At 29.8% G+C, this 21,971-nt stretch overlaps 1 protein-coding gene across 5 annotated transcripts in view; it reads left to right on the top strand.

Moving 5' to 3' along the window:
* Positions 1-21,971, top strand: part of LOC107453327 (uncharacterized) — a 171,467-nt gene that overhangs the window by 125,305 nt on the left and 24,191 nt on the right. For 2 of the 5 annotated variants that reach the window (XM_016070105.4, XM_071177506.2), the window contains exon 3: positions 13,037-13,539. In XM_016070105.4, the coding sequence (XP_015925591.3) occupies positions 13,069-13,539 (471 nt within the window). In that variant the 5' untranslated portion in view covers positions 13,037-13,068. Of the gene's footprint in view, positions 1-11,479; positions 11,754-13,036; positions 13,540-21,971 lie in introns of those variants that run through there. The other 3 variants (XM_016070103.4, XM_016070102.4, XM_016070104.4) reach the window with 3 other exon arrangements.

Here is a 21,971-nt window from a genome sequence, read left to right as displayed (position 1 = left end):
TAAAATGCTTCATATAACTCAAAAAGAGAGTAAAAATAGGAAAATCTTTAAAGTATTTTCCTTATTCTTTAAAGGTGATATATCAGAATCATTTATTCCAACAACTTATCTTTAATCTCATTCCGAGTCTTTAGAGATCTACAATCTAAAAGCTTCGACATGGAAATCCGAATGCGAATCTGTCAGAAGAAGAACTGCTATTAATCAAGATCCTGGCTTGTTGGGATGCTGGGGAGTATTAAGTTGATGAATGGTTCGAAAGACCTATGCTCAATCTGTCATGGAGAGAAGAGATGTTTGCAAATTCACTCAATATCAGATCGTTCGCACTCGCGACCTCTTAACACAAATTAGAATTAACCGATAAGTCACGTGACATTTGGGAGAGATGAGGTAGCCCCTGCGAATTAATATATTTACTGATCGCTTTCGCTACTTAACTAATAACAATGAACTTCAAATTATTTCAGTTTAATTTGAAAAGTATTTTCACAAGTTTTGATAGAATATAGTTCAGTTCCACACTTATGAGCGAAATTTTCAAAGAACGTGTGCGCATGAAGGGGAAAAATTTTCGATAATCAACGAAGAAAATTGAACGAGTAAGTTCTCGATAACCAAAAGACAGAGTTGCGATACAAAAAAAAGCAAATCTATACACGCGAGGAAAATTTTGATGGGAGTAAGAAATATTTGGTTTGCTCAAATTAGAATTATTGATATGTCATGGGACATTCGAAAGAGATGAGGTAGCCCCTGCGAATTAATATATTTACTGATCGCTTTCGCTACTTAACTAATAACAATGAACTTCAAACTATTTCAGTTTAATTTGAAAAGTATTTTCACAAGTTTTGATAGAATATAGTTCAGTTCCACACTTATGAGCGAAATTTTCAAAGAACGTGTGCGCATGAAGGGGAAAAATTTTCGATAATCAACGAAGAAAATTGAACGAGTAAGTTCTCGATAACCAAAAGACAGAGTTGCGATACAAAAAAAAGCAAATCTATACACGCGAGGAAAATTTTGATGGGAGTAAGAAATATTTGGTTTGCTCAAATTAGAATTATTGATATGTCATGGGACATTCGAAAGAGATGAGGTAGCCCCTGCGAATTAATATATTTACTGATCGCTTTCGCTACTCAACTAATAATAATGAACTTTAAACTATTTTAGTCTAATTTGAAATGCATTTTCACAAGTTTTGATAGAATATAGTTTAATTCCACACTTATGGGCGAAATTTTCAAAGAACGTGTGCTTATGAAGGGGAAATATTTTCGATAACCAAAGAAGAAAATTGAACGAGTAAGTTTTCGATAACCACACGATAGAGTTGTGAGACAAAAAAAAGCAAATATTTATTGCACACGCGGGGAAAATTTTGATGGGCGTAAGGAATATATGGTTTGCTCAAATTATAACTATTGATATGTCACGGGACATTCGAAACAGATGAGGTAGCCCATGCGAATTAAACTAATTTAACTGATCACTTTCACTTTAACGAACCTAACTAATAATAATGAACTTGAAACTATTATAGTTTAATCTGAAAAGTATTTTCACAAGTTTTGACATGACAGAGTATAGTTACACTTTCATAAATTAGAATTTATTTCGGAATTATATTTGAGTTCCACTTACAAAGAAGTTGTACTCATGATGTTAAAAGTTCTCAATAACTATAGAAAAAGATTGGGTGAGAAAATTTTCGATAATCAAATAAGGGAGTTGTGATAAAAATGCAAACCTTTGTCATGCACACTAGGAAAATTTTAATGAACATAAGGAAATATTTGGTTAATGCAAGGAAAATTGTGATGAACAAAATGGAAATAATTAAAAACATAAAGGAGAAAGCTGCCACGAAAACATTAACCTTTGAAAAGTAAAAAGGAAATAGTAATAAACAAGTAATGAAGCTATATTAAAAAGAGAAAAGAAAGGTGAAAAATATGGTGAGAGGCCTCATATCATTTGCAACAAGCATTATTTTAAGTTCTGAAAACCAAGTATAAATTTATGTTGTAAGCATTTGTTTTCCAAGTAACTTTTAAAAAAAAATTTAAGTGAGTATTTCCGATTAATGGTTTTTTTTTCAATAATTTTTTAAAACTTATAGGAAAAAATAAAATAAATGAAAAAACTTAAAAATTTAAAATAAATCCCTTTAGAGGCAATATTGAAAAAAATCCTTCAATTCAGTCTAGCCATTCTCGGTAAATCGTGGTTAGTTGATTGAAATTCGTGCTAGTTGAATAATATTAATGCTCAAAAATAATAAATTTTCCTAACCTATTTTTGATCCACTCTTATTTTTAATTCCTATTCCTAATTCTTTATTCCTCCAATTTTTCTTATTATTCCTATATTTAATTTGATTCCTATTTATATATTTAATTCCAATTTTTAATTCCTATTCCTATTTTTAATCCATTAAGTCTGAATTTCTTGAATAAATTTTCAAGTTATTTTTTAATGTGAAAAATTGAGTTCAAATTTTTAAAGATCGCTAATTTGCATTTTCTCTTTGTGTTTCATTGTGATTTCAGAAGCTAAACAATTAAGATAGGAAAACATTTATTTTTAGAATCCCAAAAAAATTTTTGAAAATAAAATAGTACCTCTAGTATATTTAAAAAATTGAATTGTAATAAAGTTTAATAATTCACCTTTATATTACAGTCTTACAGTAGGTTTCAAAATGAATGCAAGTATTCAAAATCTACCTCCATTTTATTTTACTAAGCAGTTTATGCTATATGAATTTAAAATTATATCGTAGTCATAATATTGTTTGAATATATTCCACTGTAAAATATGCATACAATGAAATTAAAATTACGGAGATTAAGAATTTATTTTTTACGTCTAATTGTTGGTACTTTTTTACAATTTATAACATTTTACAATTTACTTATTTATTAGCTTTGTTCAGTACTATGCGCTATGCTAATTGCACTAATGTTCAAAACTACCTGAATATGGTAAAATTTACCGCGTTTCTGGCTCTATAGGGACACCAAAAAGTTTGGTAATATTTACCGAAGTGGTTTAATAATGATGTTAGTATATCATTTATAATATATTTTAAGATATGGTAAACGTGGTAAGATTTAGTAATTTTATCATGCTTATCATGCTTATTTAATTTTATTAGAGCAGCTTTTTTCAAATGGTGCTCCGTGGAACCCTAAGATTCTGTAAAAAAAGTAAAAAGGGTTCCGTAAATTAGTACTTGTGTCAAAACAGGGATGAGTTTGGAAACCACCGATTATGCTTAGATTCAACCTATAATTCATGATTTATTTAATCATTCAGTTGCCTTTGTGAAATTATTATCAATAAAATGACAATAGAAATGGCATTTTTTGAAAGAAAATACAATATTTCTAATAACAATATATTGAACAATATATTGAACAAATTATGGAAAGAACAAGTATTTCTAAAATATTGCATTAGTATTTTCTATCGCGATTTTCAAATGAAAATAAAAGAATTATATTCTTTAATAAAAAATATTCCCCTAATAACCATTTTCAACAATTACAGCAGTTCTTATAAATTTCATTTCAAAGTGAACCGTGATTTGGCTTATTTTATTCATTTTCAGCTTATGTGCACCAAAAACAAATTCATAACTATTGACTAGGTGTATATCAAAGACTTCAAATTTAACTGTCGGGCATAAAAACTAGATTAAGATTGTTAATCATAAAACGATGAAAAATCTTCTCATTTATCTAATTAAATATTTTAAAAATAGTCTTCAGTGAGTTATAATGTTCGCAATAAATTTTTAAAAGAACTTTATTAAAAAAATGGGTCACTGCCTAAAAAATAGGGATCCGTTGACGAAAAAAATTGGGAACCGCTGCCTTAAAGAACGGCATAAAAACTTTTTATTCAATTCATATTACCTTTCAGTTTTGTATTTTTTGCTAAATGTGTGGTAATAGGAATTGCAATTTCAAAAATCAGAATTCCATTACCATATGAATAAAAAATTACCAAATGGTATAAATGGTTACATATTTTGAATTAATTGACCAGAATTAATGGGTTTTATAACAAGAAATGTCATTGCTGTACGATATAGTAATTTCATAAGATATTTTTTTATCCGTGCAATGACTATATTTTTAAATAATTGAAGCACATAATTAATGATTCGTCATACATTATTTGAATTTATAAATTTGAACGTCACAGAATCATATTATTAAAATACAACAAATGTATATAAATAACAATGAGAAGAAAATAATTTAAAAAATAATTGCGATAAAATCATTATAAATATAATAATCGAAGTAATTTGTTCAAATTAAAAATTTACAATATTTTTTTTTCATTTTTTTTAATTACTTTGAAACAGTATAGAATCAAAATATTTAATTTTTTTGCTATTAATGTTTTTTCCCTACATATATATATTTCGCTATGTAATTTATTTTTTTATTTTTATAAGAAATGTGAAAATCTTGAAGTATTTGGAATTTTTTGTATCTCCCCAATATCTGTGATATTTATCTATACTCGCTTAAAGCTTCCTTTATCTTATAAAAAAGTTTCTTGAAAATAGTATTTCTTCGGATATCGTAGATATCTATAAAATGTTAGTTTTAAGAGCAGATTTTATATTTTGATAGGAAAAGTATAAGAGGTAAGTCAGTTTCAGTTCAAATAAGTTTTAAGTTTAAATTAAACTTTCTCAACTATCCCATCTTAATCGTTTATTTTAATCGTTTATTTCTATATTTTAAAAAAAAAATTTCCTCATTCATAAATAATGAGTTTACACTTAAACTATTGAAAAAAAACTTCTCTACATCAAATTTTAACGTTACGTCTTAAATCTAATTCGATATTATGTTTAAATATTTATAAAATGTTTAATTAGTTGACTTTTATAGAAAACGCTTTAGTTAAAAAAAAAATTATGGTATAAATCATACTCTATAAATATTCATAGGGCAACATACGTAGAGCAAGAACAATCAGTATTGAGATCTAAACGTATTTATAATCAGTTATGTTTTTTCAAAATTTTGCGAGCAATTCATCTGGATTTTTTACTTGACTTTGATTTTATGTAAGAAATGTTCGAGACATAAAAGTATTTGCAATTAAATTATTACATTTTGAAAACTGCAGCAAATAATTCATCTGGGTCTTTTACTTGATATAATCAGCTTTCAATTTTTTTCAAAGCAATAACTTGTTCGTTCTCTATAAAAAAAAAAGTAATTCCACCGTTAAAATGTGCTTAGCTGATGACATAAAGTTTTGATAAACATTTAGATTGGTCGTTCATTAACTGATTATCAAAATATATAAGAAAATTTAAATTATAGCATTTGATTTCATCAGACCAATAATTTAAAAGTGGTGGATAATTATTTATCTAATCGGACTTGGTTAGTCACCTAATTTCCTGATTTGGATAATTGTTTTGATTTGGATGAAATTTCCTTAAGAAACTCATTTCTGTTAAGAAACTCATTTCTTCATTCTCTTCATTCTTCATAAAAGAATAATGAAAGCTGATTAAGCAATTTTATTTTTTTATTTGTCGTGAAATTTACATTTAAAAAAAATATATATCCAAAAGGAAGATATTTACAAAAGCTATAGAAAGTAAATAAATGTTTGTACTTTCCGGAAAAGTAAATATTTATATATTGCCTACGCCGCGATTTTTCTTTCATAGAAAAGTTAAATCAAGAATTGTAAGAAAATTCTTTAAACTTTAGTTTTTAAATTATTAAGCTCAATATTTCAATATTATAAAGTGATAAATTTTTAAGAAGTTTAACGTTTCAAATAAAAGGATTATTAAAAAATATTACTATAATTTGGTTGCTTTATAGCACTATGCTCAATTGAAGTACGGATGCATATTTACTGAATATCTGCAAAAATATGTTGTGAGGCTGTGTGCTTTTCATTGAAGGCAAGTTTTAAGAAATAATGAGATTTGATGCTGTGTGCGTAATAATTGTGGTTCAATTTCTATATTTTCAGAGTCATTTCATAAAATAAAAGATTGTCATGATCAGATAGAATTAGGGAAATACCATAGAAAAAAAAAGTAATTGAAAACAAAGAAAAACTAAAGAAGAAATGCTGACTATGCCAGATTACAGAGAAAGAATTAATAACTGTGCTGATCATTAAATAATTAGAAAAAGGGATTATGTTAATAAGTAGTAAATTGAATTTATATCATAGTTCGGAAAGATTTTCAACGTTAATGTTGATTTAGAATGTTTAAACTATTGAGTTTTCGGCTAAAATTGAGCAATTTACTTCTTCAACCTTCAAAACAATAATCTATGCAATATTTTCAAGTTACATAGAGAGATAAAAATAAAGTGTTTTCATATCAACTAAAAAAATTTTTTTACTTTTCATTAGTAATATATTAGAGCATAACTGCATGTACGGAATAATTTAACAATTATTTCTCATCAACTAAATAAAGCTTCACTTTTGCCGTGCGTTATTATTCTGCACAGTATTTTTTTTTTCTGGATACGACTTTGGCCTTTTGCTGATTCTGTTCTCTGATTCTAAGCACAATTTTAAAGAAGAGAATTTACATCGTTGGAAATTGCTCGAAAAATGATTAAATAGCCAATTGTTTAATTATTATTATTTCACTGTATTCAAACAAAACAGTCAAATAATCAGAAATGAGATAGTATTCGAACTGTTAACTATGAGAAGAGCCGTTTATTAACAGTCTTCATCCAATACGGTTAGTAAACCAGAATTTTATCACACCAACTAGATCCACTTAATGAAACCACTTAGTTCTTAGCAGCTAGCAATATGTTACAGCCGAAGGAACTAATCTGTCAATCTCATGACCAACAGACCGAGTTCAAAGTCCCGAGTTGACAACACAATATTTCCTCTTGATGAAACACAACTGCACCTCAATCTAACTCTAAAACCAATTATCTAACGAAAAGCCAAGCTCCAATGTACAGTGAAATTACTTTTTTATGGTTTTGAAACCACGCTAATTGCAAATGGTTAAAAAACCGTATACTTTAGTATTCGTACTTTTTAACCATACTAGTTGCAAACTGTTTCAAAACCGAAAAGGTAAAAAATTCTCTTTACCGTAAATTTTACGGTTAGTTGGATTGACAGACTACTGCCCTTTATTTTACCACAATTTCAGACTGAAAATTCGAACAGTGTATACGTCCATATATTTAAAGCAAATACATAAATAATTGTTAAAGAAATACAAAGATTTATTTTTTTAATTTTAGATATGTTTCATTTGTTTCACAATTTAAAATATATCGCCAGAAAAGTGTCCTCGTCCAAAATATTATTGATAAAAAAAAGCTACCATCATCCGTGCCTAATTGCAATTTATCGCCGTTGATGTCAAAGAAAATACTGAGTCAGCAATACTAAGATATAAAATTTTATCTGGCTTTGTCAGTTTTATTGGGCCATAACCCCCATGATGTCAAAACAACAAACAAATATATTTGTTCGACAACTAAACATAAAGCTGCTCTTTTAGGAGAAAAAAGAATTTTTCTGACTTCTAGGTGTCTGAAATATTTTAAATTTAAAGAAAAAATAAAAGGTAAATATTTGTTCATTACCAAAAATCACCTTCAATTAAAAAAGGATTATGCATATTCTTTCTTTTTTTTCTCAAATATCAATCATTAAAATGTAAAAAAAAAAGAAAGTAAGAAAAATATTACCAGCTTTTTTTTCGCTTGATTTAAGTGATGACATCCCAAGTTCAGAAAAGATAAAATTAAGCTTCTTGCCAAAAACTTATAGCATAAACTTATTTCCCCTATTTTGGGGATTAAATTGAAGACAAGGCATAATCTTCATTAAATTGATTTTCATTTTTGATTATAATACTTTTTGAAGGGGTTTTTTTCTGTTAAATTAATCCTTTTTTTATCCAATTAATATTTTTTTTCTTAAATTGTAACACCTTAATGACTTTCATTTTTGAATTTTGTTTGTCAGGAATAATCTTTTTACATTCAGTGTGGGTTTTGTAACTTGATGTCAATGTCCGCTTTCCAGTTTTTTTTATTCACAATAAAGCTTAATATACTGTCGAAAAGCTAATATTGAAATAAAATACAATAAAAGGTAAATATATTTTAAAAGAAGTGTTTTGTTATCGTATTAAATGTACTTATTAAGAATTATATGCTTATGAGTTTGGGGCAGCTACTTAACAAAGATAAGCATATTAAATAAGCGAAACATTTTAAATAAAAAAGGGTGATTAAAATTTTTGGTAGATTTCATGGGAAAAATTTATTTTATTAAAAGTAAATACAAAGTTTGACATAAAGAAAAATATTGAAATGTCAGTATAATTTGTTTTTGTGTAGGAAGTTAAAGTTTTGTATTTATGACACTTAACTCAATTCTGTTTTTATTTAAACAATCCAATAACATATAAATACTATTCCCTGTTAAATCCACACTGTAAAAAATTCCAGCTCAAATTACTGTAAAAATTACCAGCAGGTACTTCTTACCGAAAGATCTATTTTTACTGGAACAGACAACGGAAGAAAAAAATATATATGTACCCTAAGTTTTACAGTAATAATTACCGTTAAATCACTCTAAATAAATAAATATTACTGTAAAATGTACGGTATAATATTTTACGGTAAAAAATGAATTTTACGGATGATGCATCTAAAGTGCCGGTACTCAGTACCGTAATTTGATCCGGAATTTCTTACAGTGCATATAATATATTAAAATGAATAATACATGTCATTTTAACAGTACATACCAAGTTTACCTGACGATGATCAAATTTACAAACTCGTATCACGTTCATTTAGAGCTAATATGGCTAACACGTGGTAGACGTGTCCATGATGCGCATTACATATAAAGATAACAGGTACGCATGCATTATACATTGTATACACAAATCCATTGCATACTGAAATCAATAATAAAATTTACTTAAAACTTTAAAATTATCAAAAGTTTAAAAAAAAGCTCTCAGAATTATGTTTTCAATTTGTATATTTAGAATACTGTTTTCAAAATTACTAAATGGTGCTTAAAAAACATACACATTCCCACATTTTTTTATTATTACATTTTGTAAGGCAAAATTTTTAACTTATCCTGTGTTCTTCGTATTAATAGGCAAAAATTGGCTTTCAATTTGATCTCTACTTAAATCTTACATACGCAAAATGATTACTTAGAGCCGTGATTGCCCGGAGAAAGAACCTTCTAATGGTCACCTCAGGTGAACTGAGTTCGAATTCCATCGATGACTGGTCGATACGAATTCCACACCCGGCTCGCACTGACTACGGAGCTGACTTAAAAATATCCTCAGTGGTAGACGAATCATGGGTTAGAGTCCCCTTGCCATCAGGCGAAACGTGGAAAGTTTTTCCTCTCCATATAACTCAATTTCGGGTTAGTGTCCTCCACGAAGGCAAATTTCTTCCAATACTTGATCTTGGAGTTCCCTTGTTTTCTGGGTTGGGTTCAAAATGACGATGCTGCAGAGTTGACCATCGGAGTCGTAAACCCAAAATTGGGTCGGCTGCTCAACGACGGTTATGAAATTAAATAAAATGATTACTCACTCAAGAAATGTAGAGTCAACATTGATTTATTCGATTCCAAAACTTTTAAACTGAAAATTTCAGAATGATCTCAAAAAGACTTAATTTTTTAAATCAGGTCAGTTACCGTATAATAAAAGAAAAAAAAATTTCAATACAAAAATAGTTAAGGCAAAACTGGTTGTAGCTTTAAAAGTTTTGGTTTAGACCCAATATTGAAACCTGAAGTTTGCTTTCTCTCCAGGATAATTGAATATATTGAATTTAATGTGGGGAGGGGGTTGAGGAGGTTGAAGGGGAAACATAAACATTATTATCTAGGCAAGGGATAAGTTGTAATTTTTACAAGGAATCAAACGATACCGTAGTAAAGTTGATAAAAATTAATAATTCAGAAGTTTTTAGGTATTAGAATGTATGAAGTATTAAAGAAAGTGCAATTATTGATTATTCCTATTTACTTTTCTGAAATTTCTACATAGACAAGTAAGAAACCATTTTTCCTTGTATTTTTTCGTTTCATTGAATGATATCAAATCCAAGTCAACAAGACTAATATAGTACTAAAAAAGAGTTATAAAAGTTTCATACATAAAAAGTCTCATTTTTGTAGCCATAGCTTTTTATGATCTTGACCTTAATATCTCAAAAAGTGAATTGTGGTTTCTTTCGCATTTTTGTACTGTTAATTAAATAAAGCCAAAATCAAATTTATAGAATTAATTGTTTCGAAATTATAAGTATTTTGTGCGTGAAAACATAAGTGAAAAACATCTCCCTATTTTAAGTTTTTTCGTGTTCCGGATCCTTTAGAATATTACAGTTGATTGAAACAAGGTATGCATAGTTGGACAACTGAGATTATTGATATCTATTGTTATTATATATCATTTACTTATTAATTTAATATTTTAATAGAAAAATCTCCATATTTTAAAACTCAGGGCAGAAAGTCTTAAAAATTGGAAATCTTATTCTTATTAATTTATACCTTATTAATCTTATTAATTTATATTTAAGTAGAAAATTCTCCACATTTTATAACTCGGGGCAGAAAATCTTAAAAATTGGAAATCTTATTCTTATTAATTTATATCTTATTAATCTTATTAATTTATATTTAAATAGAAAAATCTCCATATTTTAAAACTCGGGGCAGAAAATCTTAAAAATTGGAAATCTTATTCTTATTAATTTATACCTTATTAATCTTATTAATTTATATTTAAATAGAAAAATCTTCATAGTTTAAAACTCGGGGCAGAAAATCTTAAAAATTTAAAATCTTATTCTTATTAATTTATATCTTATTAATCTTATTAATTTATATTTAAATAGAAAAATCTCCATATTTTAAAACTCGGGGCAGAAAATCTTAAAAATTGGAAATCTTACTCTTATTAATTTATATCTTATTAATCTTATTAATTTATATTTAAGTAGAAAAATCTCCATATTTTAAAACTCGGGGCAGAAAATCTTAAAAATTGGAAATCTTATTCTTATTAATTTATATCTTATTAATCTTATTAATTTATATTTAAATAGAAAAATCTCCATATTTTAAAACTCGGGGCAGAAAATCTTAAAAATAGGAAATCTTATTCTTATTAATTTATACCTTATTAATCTTATTAATTTATATTTAAATAGAAAAATCTCCATATTTTAAAACTTGGGGCAGAAAATCTTAAAAATTGTTTTGTAGAAAACAAAATTTGGAGGCTCTCATACAGTTTTAACGATTACAATTAGCTCACAAAGTTAAGTTTGAAAAAGACATGGCTTTTCCGAAGTCAAAAATATACAATTTGTGGGTGCGAGTATTAACTGCCGCCAGTTAATAAGGAAGTTGCGTTTGACTAAACAGTTGTTCCTCCACGTCTATACTACGTTGCATTATCATCATTTTCCTGTCTCAGGAGATATGTTTCAACTAAGAATATTACGAGGTATGAATGAGTTTGAGTAATTTTTGGGATTAAGGTAATTAAAAATTTTAAGCACTATTAAAATGATTGAAAGTTTTTACTATGTTTTCGGTTATTTATTTAAGATTAAATAATTGCCACAGTTGTTTTAATGTTTTTGTTTGCCTTATTGCTATGTAAAGTCATTCAAAAGGTAAGGAGCAGTTTTTAAAATAAAATTGTACAATTAAGAACCAAAAAACTAAATATTATTTGAAACCTGTATCTATTTAAAAAAAAGAATTATTTTTATTTATTTTTTTGTTTCTATTGATGTTTATTTATTTGTTTTTATAAATTAACTTTCCTTATCCAAGGACATATTTTTGAGGAAAAAAAATCTTAGTTATCTACTTTTTTTAGTAAATAATTATTTAATAATTAGTTTTTAATAATTTTGAAATTAAAATAGTCTTCGTATTTCAGAAAAATACTTTTTTTTAAAAAAAAATTTTAAATAATTAATGTAAGTAAAATTTAATAAATGTGGTTAATAATTACACGGGAGAAAAAAAGTATGATATAAAAAAAAGTATTACCTGAATATGGTAAAATTTTCAGTGTTTCTTGTGCTATGGGAAAACCAAAAAGCTCGGTAATTTTAACCAAAACGCTTTAATAGAGATTTTGGTGAAATTAATGTAAAATATAGTTTTATAATCTGTGATAAAATTTAGTAAATGTGGAAAAATTTGTTAATTTTATCATGATACCTTAGAGCATGGCTAAAAAACAATTTGCTCGGTTAAACTTACTTTTCAGTTTTGTATTTTTTACTAAATGTGTGATAATAACTTTTATATTATATAACTATGACTTTTAAAAGCAGAATTTCCGGTGAACCGTTACCATATGAATAGAAAAATCCCCAAATGAATAATAAAATTATCATATATTTTGAATAAATAATCCCAAGAAACTGAAGCAATATTCCGTATATTTTGGCTTCATTCTCCAGAATTATGATTTCTTTTTTACCAGAAATGTCACTTACCATACAGTGCTGTAATTTTAATAGAATTTTCTTTCTTCGAGCAAGAAGATTGCCATACAATTTTATAAATTGTTTAAATTCTTTCATTTAAATAATTATTTTAACTTTTAAATTTTCCAGTTATTCTTTATAATGATACTGCATGCAATTCTAAACGTTTTTTATGTTAGTTTTGATTTGTTGAAATTATCTATAAACTGAAGCTCTCAATCTTTTTTACTATAAATTATCCTTGAAATTTTTTATAAAATTTAAATTTAAGAATTTTAATTTACTGTTCCACTTTGAAATTTAACAGTTTATGAATTATTGTTTTTTTTTACCAGAAAATTCATAACAGTACGATAATTTTACCAGAATTTTTTCTCCGTGCACTGTTTAGAAATTTAGAATAAATTGCGTTGTGCTCATTGTAGTTTAAAGTTCTTGTTCCTTTCTTTCAGATGTTTACCATGAGGCTTGTTCATTAGAAGCAATGCATAAACGAATTCTAATCTTCATTTTAGTCCTGAGCACTTGTGATGCTGGCAGATACGGATGCCCTACCAGAGCACAAATTAAACCTTGCATTTGTCAAGAGAAATCAAGAGGATTGGACATATCGTGCGAGAAGGCTAATGCCGAACAGCTCAGAGAAGCTATGGCTAGTATAGCTCAAACCAAACAGGGAATTTGGTACCTGAAATTCCGCAACAACCGTCTCGTCAATTTACCGTCCCAAATCTTGCTGGGTTTGGATGTTCGTCATTTCATTGCACTGCACTGTAATCTCACTTCAATAGATGAAAACGCTTTTACGGGTATTGCAGCCAGGCTTGAAACATTAGATTTGGCACAAAATGAATTTGAACGAATACCTAGCCGAGCCATTGAAAATCTATCAGTTTTGGTCTCTCTGAACTTCAATTACAACAGATTAGAAATCCTGCACGCTGAAGCCTTCAAAGTAAGATTTTTTTTTATCTTGATGAAAAGTTAAATTTATTTTTTACATTGCAAATAATTTCTGAAATTTAAACAAGTATGGAAAATTAAAAAATCAAATTGTTTTAAAGTACTATAAGTTCAAATTTCAAACAATTAGTGTACAGATGACAGAATGCGATAATTTCTATGTTCACTTAATAATCATAATAGTAAAAAAAATGCTGTTATAATAGACACTTAAAGTTTTATTTTTTAAAAGCTAGCTTATATTTAAATATAATGATGAGAGATATCGGAAATGGAGTAATAGATGGGAAAATGTGTTTTAGCAGTTGCCAAATTAATGAAATTAATTTTAAGACTTTTTTTTTTCTTTTCACACGGGATTTTAAAATATTCATTTTTTGGCTAAAATGAACATGTTTCTACAATATTATTCCAACTCTTAAAATTACATGAACTTCACTTGCATGTTTATTAAAAAGTAAAGACATTTAAATAGTCTATTACGCACGGTGAAAAATTCTTTATAAAATTCCGGTAAAAAGTACCGGTACTCAGGGTGCTGGTACTTTTTACCGTAAAATTCATATTCACCAGTGAAACATTTTAAGAAAAAAAATTGGATACACCGTAATTTTCCCTGGAAATTTATATATATATATATATATATATATAAATTTAATATATAAATTTATATATAAATAAAATATTATATATATATATATATATATATATATATATATATATATATATATATATATATATATATATATATATATATATATATATATATATATATAAATTTAATATATAAATTTATATATAAAATAATATATAAATTTATTTGAAGATTGTGTCAATTTTTTTTCATGAAATGTTCAACAATATTTTATTAACATAATTATTTAAATAATTATTTATATAATTAATTTTTTAATTTATTATATTTACTTTATTTTTTTAAGTTCTAATTATTAAATTAAACAAATAATGAAAAAATTAAAGAGCGAAAATTTCGTAGCCAGATTAAAAATTTAGCTTCTCAGAGATAAAATTATTAACAGACCAAGTTTTGAAACTTTCAAAATGCTTTGTAATTTGCCGGATTTTCCTTTATTAAATATTCACTCACTTTAAAACTTTATTTTCCTCAAGGTGTTTGATACAAAGTTTGCGACATAAAAAAAAAGTAATCAGTGAAAAAATTGTACCGTTACCCCTTTGGCTGTGATCTCAAAATTTAAATTTAGTAACGGTTACCCAGGTTATTTAGTAGACAAATATCTAATGAATTACAGAAAACTTTCAACATTTAAAACTCATTTTTATTGCACCTCTAAATCTTCAAAAACATAATTTCACACATTTCCAAATGCCAACGTGGGAATAAACATTTATACATTAATTAAAACAAAAATGCAACCTTAAAACACTCAAGCATAACCTTCAACTTCTACAGTTCAAAGAAAAGACATTTATAAAATAAAAACTTCATTTAACATTTCTAAAAACCCAGACTTGGTTTATGATATCTATAAATTACACTTAAATGCTGATTGTTCTCCTACACAAAAAAAAAAAACACAGCATAACAGTTCAGAATTTTCGGTAAGTGATTCCTCTAAAATGTTAACGAAATAAAATTTAAAGTTTTATAAGTACCCTACGGAATTTACTGCTTTCACTCTGGAACCGCCCACCGGAAAGGTAGATGAACTCATGGACAAACTCCTCGGCTAGGATCTCGAAATTTCTCCAGCTATTCTAATTTCAAGCGACTTAGGCATGTAGAAGGGGGACACCGGACGTCCAGCATAGATTCCTTCGGACTTGGCCCATCGTCTCAAAGATATCGGCTTTTGGCTAATCCCGGTAGTCCTTCCCGCTAGAGACTTCAGTTTAGCTTTCCCTAAGGTTACGATCCACCATCTCCGAGATACTGTCACGAACCACTCCTTCAGCGGACAAACTCCGTATCCCCAGGATACTGCTCTGATTAACTGCTTACTACTGGTACTGCAACTGCTACTAGCCACATTCATCGCTTCTCTTTTATCCTCCCGTCAACAAGGCGAAAGAATCTAGACTGACCTGTTTACCACGTCCAGAGTCATCCCGCATCCGGCGGACGTCAGAACCAAAAAAAAAAGGTCCTTGAGAAAAACCGTCATGAATCCACTAATACCCTATACAAGTTATAATACCATCTTCAATAAATATTAATAAATTTAGTTACATAGATTTTACCCAAAAAAATCCCTTTTTAAAAGACTAATTCAAAATTTCTAAAGAAAATATCATTATGATTGAATTTAAACTTTACCGTAGTGGTGCCATCTACAGACAACTAATCTACCTTTAAAAGTATTACAAAAAAAAACTTATAATAAATTTCAATTTATTACAATACCATCGCCTCACCGAAAAAAATTAAAATACTTTTAATTTTTTGAAACACTATAGCACTATGTTAAAATGACCTGGAACACTATCAAGAAATCAAGAAAACTAAATTACTGGTTTCACACAAAAAATTCCGTTTTTTCCTTTTCTCTAAGCTGTTCATAAATAATTCCTACTTAAAGTTCAAAATCTCTAAAAGCACCACGCGGCTTTAAACCTACTTTTAGATCTTTATCACTAAAACCAAATCTGACCCTAACCATGTGCACCTTGCAAGGAAACAGAAAAGAGGAATCAAATATGCGCCAAAGTAGTTTAAACTACACTTAACTTTAAAAAACATTATAACTCAGATTTACACTTAGCAATACCTTTTCCAGCGGCCCATAGGGGGTCAGGAAAAGATTGTACCGCATCGTTATCAATCTTCAGCTTTCAAATTTTAAACATCGAAACATTCATAATCTGCATTTTCAAAATAACATTAAAAAAACAAAAATGGGACAAACCCAGTTTTGACTGATTACATACATCATTACAAATGCCAGTGGAGACCTACACTTCACACTTATGTACATAAAAGGACCGTGGTCCACCTGAAAACAAAAAACAGTCTCCACCGACCTACTACATTCCGGCTTATGTAACAAAAATATGCACCGCCAGATATAAACTCCTCCTCCATATTTGGAGAACATTTGACATTCCACCCCAAAACATTTATAACCCAGTTTAAAACAAGAAAAATTTAGTTGCACCCCCCTCTTACAAATTCTAATTTCTTATGACCCGTCCATTTACTCGTTGTCTTAAGTTATAACGAGGTTGCGGAAAAGGCACGAATTTACCTGTCTCATACATTAGATTTTCTGGAGCAGGTGTTTCTACTCTTTCCCTATCTATACTGCCACTGATTTGGTCACCGAACCCACTATCTCTGGATCGCAAAACTTCCAATCTTTGCTCCGCCTTTGCCACATTCTCCACATGAACAACCCTAGTATAGCCACAATTTTTTGTATGTTGGATTTTCAAAGTGACCGGAGATAAGACTTCAACCACCCTGAAAGGGCCCTCATTAAATTTAGCAAATTTCTTGCACTGGTTTTTCTTTAACACAGGATTGAACCAGTATACTTCATCCCCTGTTTGGAAATTATATTGTTTGACGTTTTTGTCTCTACGAGCTTTTCTATTTTCTGCAGAATATTCTAGATTTTCCCTCGCTGATGCATAAGTACTATGCAATTTACCAAGTAAATCTTTGGCAAAGTCCTCAGCACCCGCATAAGAGAAAGGTTTATGATTCCTGAGAAATTCCAGAGGTAAAGTTAATTCCCTACCATACGTTAATAGTGCCGGAGTAAAGTTAGTTGACTCCTGAATAGCTGTTCGGTATGCTAGTAAGGCAAATGGTATTTGCGTATCCCAGTCATCATGTGTAGAATTAACTATATGACATAAAAAATTTGCGATTGTCTTATGCTTAATTTCTATAGCACCATTACTCTGGGGGCGATAAGTGATAACATTAATTTTATCTATTCCCAAAGATTTATAAATTATTTTCATACCCTCACTTATCAGATTAGATCCTCTGTCTGTGATTAAAGTTTTTGGAGAGCCAAAACGAGATATAAAATTTAAAAGTACTATGGCAATATCCTTACTGCTGACCGAGGAAACCGGGACAGCTTCTAACCACTTTGTAAAATGGTCAACAATTGTGACCAAATACCTATTTCCATCCTGAGTTAAAGGGAGCGGTCCTACTACATCACATGCTATTTTCTCAAAAGGACCATATGGAGGTGGCACTTTCTGCAAAGGGGCTAATCGCTTGGGTTGATGAGCCTTTCTTTGTAAACAGCTATTACACGACTTAATGAAGTTCACAATATGGGAAGACATTTTGGGCCAAAAATAAATTTTCTTTACCTTTCTTAAAGTCTTACTAATCCCAGGATGGCAAACCAAAGGAGAATTATGATACAAGTTCAAGACGTCTTTCACCAAACTTCGTGGAATAACAATTTTTTCACTCTCAGCAATTTGGCTTTTCTTACACCTTAATAATTTGTCTTTAATAAAAAAATGAAAGTTAGATGGCACTGGTTCATTTTTGCCCAAAGCCTCAACAATTTCTTTGCAAAAAGGATCTTTTTCCTGCTCTTCAATTAATTTTGTCAAGGAACAAAGTGATTCATTACAATCCACTTCATTAAATAAAATTTTGTTACTGATAGTTTCTGCTTCGTTAACATTTCTACTTAGAAAGTCTGCAATATTATTAATCTTTCCCGGAATATATTTTACCTCAAACTGGAATTGTGACAAAGAAATAGACCACCGCGCAATTCTACAAAAAGAATCCTTCAACTTCAAGGTATTAGCTATAGGGGAATGATCAGTGTAAATAAAAAATTTCCTTCCTAGCAAATAGTGTCTAAAGTAATTAGTAAAATAAACTATTGCCAAGGTTTCACGTTCGGTCACCGAATACCTGGTCTCTGGTGGCTTCAGTTTTCTACTTCCAAAAGCTATAGGGTGAGGAAAACCCTCATCATCCAGCTGAGCTAACACTGATCCGATAGCATGATTACTGGCATCAGTATATAAGTGAAAAGATTTTGACATGTTGGGTAAAACTAAGACAGGTTCAGAAATCAAGAATTTCTTTAAACTCACAAACTCCGTTTCCGCCTGGTTGTCCCATTCAAATTTGCCACTTTTAGTTAAGGCTGTCAGCCGAAGTGATTTTTGACCAATATTCGGAATAAACTTTCTATAGTACCCGATACATCCTAAAAATGACTGAACATCTGTTTTGTTTCTTGGTGTTTTAAAATTTTTAATAACCTCTATATTTTTCTGGTCTGGATAAACCTTACCATCCTGAATAACAAACCCTAAATAATTAATTCTATTAGTAAGGAATGAGCATTTACTTGGTTTTAATTTTAACTTATTTTTTAATAATCTTTCAAATACCAATTTAAGTTTGGGAAAGTGATCCTCAACACTGTTGCTGGCAATAACAATATCATCAATATAAATGCCAATATTCAAAGGTTCGAGACCCGATAATACCACGTTCATTAATCTTTGGAAGGAATTGGCACTGGTTCGCAGACCAAAAGGTGTGCGTGTAAATTGATACAGTCCTTTATGGGTTGCAATAGCTAACTTATGTCTATCCTCCGGTGAAACAATTTCTTGGAAAAAACCCGAAGTCAGATCTAACGTACTGAAAACTCTTCCTCCTGCTAAATTATCAATAGCCTCATTAATGTTGGGTATAGGGTAGGAATCAGGAACAACCTTAGCATTCAAGGCTCTGAAATCTGTGACCAGGCGATAATCTCCGGTCGCTTTTTTTACCAATAGAATAGGGGAACTGTAAGCTGACACGGAGGGTTCCAGTATTCCCGCTTCCAATAGAATATTTATCTGCGAGTCCATTTCCTCACGTAAATTGTATGGTACCCTATAAGCTCTACGCTTTACCGGCACATTATCAATTAGGGGAACCCTGTGTAGTACGGTATCACAACCCGGTAGATCTTTAACTGAGGCCGCGAACACATTCTTGTTTTCCTTTAAAAATTTTATTAACCTATCTTTAGTACTATTATCTAGATGGTCTAACTTAAAAGTTTGATCAAATTCAAGATCGGCCTCATCACACTCACCGAAATTTTCATGAGCTTCGATACTAAAATTAGGTAGATTGCTATCACTTGATGAAATTACCTTTTCCAGTTTAACTAATTTAGTATTTTTACTTAAATTTATGTCATTTCCTGTGGGATTTAACACTAAAACTGGAATACTATGATTACTCTTAAATTTGTTAACTGACCTTGCCACACAGTATTCCCTGTCGTTAAAAATAGGTTCCACCAAACACAATTCAGAATTAAAATATTTCCTAACGTTTACATTTACTATCGATTCAGAAAAAGGTGCAAGGGTATACTTTTTATTTAAATAACCGTAAATATCTTCTTTCCAAGTTTGTTCAATTACGTTTATCACCTTTCCCTCTTCACAACATAACCAAGGTATTATTTCTTCACCTATTTGAATTTTATTAGCTTGATAATCAATTAAGCACCTGTGTTTGTGAAGGAAATTACTTCCCAAAAGCATAGAAAAATTCTTAGATAATCTAGAAGGTAATACATAAAAATCACATTTACACTTGTACGAGCCAACTTGAATATCAATTTGAACTTTATGCTGTAAAGCAATCCTACTGTCCGCCACAGATGAAACACACATATTGCAATTTTGACGCTTAATGTTAGAAGGTAGGAAAGATTCCTCAATTAAATTAAGAGCTGCTCCTGTATCAACCAGAGATAAGACTTTTAAATTCTGAAAAGTCACACTAATAATGGGAAGGGTCCCTACAGTTTCATTAGTATAAATTTGCACGAACTTGGGCATACACGCTGTCACCTGTGCCTGTGAAGCACCCGAACTTAGTTTTCCTGTCGCATATCTCCAACTGCATTATCTGCAGGTTGACTTTGGACATTTCTACTCATTCTCTGCCTGGCACGGCAGTATCTAGCAATATGCCCAACTCTACCACAATTGTAACAGGGACCTATCCTCCTCTCATTACTTCTATTATCTCTAAACGCTACTGCCCCTCTATCATGATTTCCCATATTTCCAGTTACTCTAGTCTCTAGTTTCTCCACCTTTTCAGTTAATTTCTCTATGGTGGATGCCAGGTTTGCACAAACAGCAGCCAACCCATTCTCATTTTGTTCAACTTTAAATATCTCTGTTGGGAACTGTAAAAACGGATTATTCGTGGCCTTCACGGTTAGCCAGGCACTCTCCTCCAGAATAGCTAACTTTTTTAACTCCTCCAAGCTTTGCGGGTTTCGAGCCAAAACTCCTCTCAGAATATTAGGGTGTAAATTTAACTTTAACATACTAAATAGCATATGGTTTCTTTGTGTCTCTTTTGTTTCAGTGTCACATTGACCAAAATCCAAAAATTTGCTTTTTTGCACGGCCTGTGCCAAATATCTCTCAACTGGCATATCTACGGGTTGCCTGAAGGCCATGAACTCAAAAAGAGCCGTTGAAGGAGAAACTTTTTTACCATATAGATTAAGCAACTTATCTTTCAACTTTTTAAAATTGTCAATGTCTTCCCCAAATTCATTTATACAGTCTCTGGCTTCCCCAAACAACCTATCTTTGAGTGCAAAATACTTTTCTGACTCTGTCCAATTCCACTGCGACGCGGAAGCTTGTAGGCGCTCAAGAAATTCCTCCACCGATACTGTAGAGTCCCTTCCTCTAAACGTGGGGAGTACTTGCAATGTTAAAAGGGAAAAATTACCAGGTATAAGAGAAACTTCATTTAACATTTCATTAACAAGTCATATCTTGGCCCCCAAATTCACCTGACCTTAATCCAATAGAGCATTTGTGGTCCTACTTGGAAAACCAAATTCGTGCTGCCATGCTACCCCCTCGCAATGTGAGGGAATTGCAGGACCAGTTGGTGAGCGCTTGGTTCCAGATACCTCAGACTAGCTATCAGCACCTTGTGGAATCAATGCCAAGGCGGGTGCTAGCAGTTTTGAGGGCTAAAGGTGGTCCTACATATCATTAGCAGGGTGGTCATAATGTAATGGCTCTTCGGTGTATACATGTGGGTTATTCCCATAAAAAGCAGGAATTTCATTTTCTGAATTCCTTTTAAAAAAAATTTCTCGAATCTAGTTTGTATTTCAATTAAGAGAGATAGGATATTATTTAATGATTCTGCTACAGTGATTGATATTCTAAATTCAAATTAGTTAAGTTATTTGAACATGATAACTTCCTCCAGCGAGACAATCATTTTCACAAACAAATAATATTACTGGTATTTGATAAAATATAATTAAATTTTATTGCCATCTCATTAAGAATTAAAGAATGAAGTCTCCTCAGGAATTAAATACAAATGAGCTTATAACAAAACAATAACATAACAGATTGATTTTTTATTCTCGCTTAAAATGTTATATG

This window comes from Parasteatoda tepidariorum, chromosome 2 (assembly GCF_982258835.1).
Source record: "Parasteatoda tepidariorum strain Cologne lab strain chromosome 2, Ptep-v5.0, whole genome shotgun sequence".
In the NCBI taxonomy this organism is placed as follows: Eukaryota; Metazoa; Arthropoda; class Arachnida; order Araneae; family Theridiidae; genus Parasteatoda; species Parasteatoda tepidariorum.
This window is presented reverse-complemented; position numbering and strand designations above follow the sequence as displayed.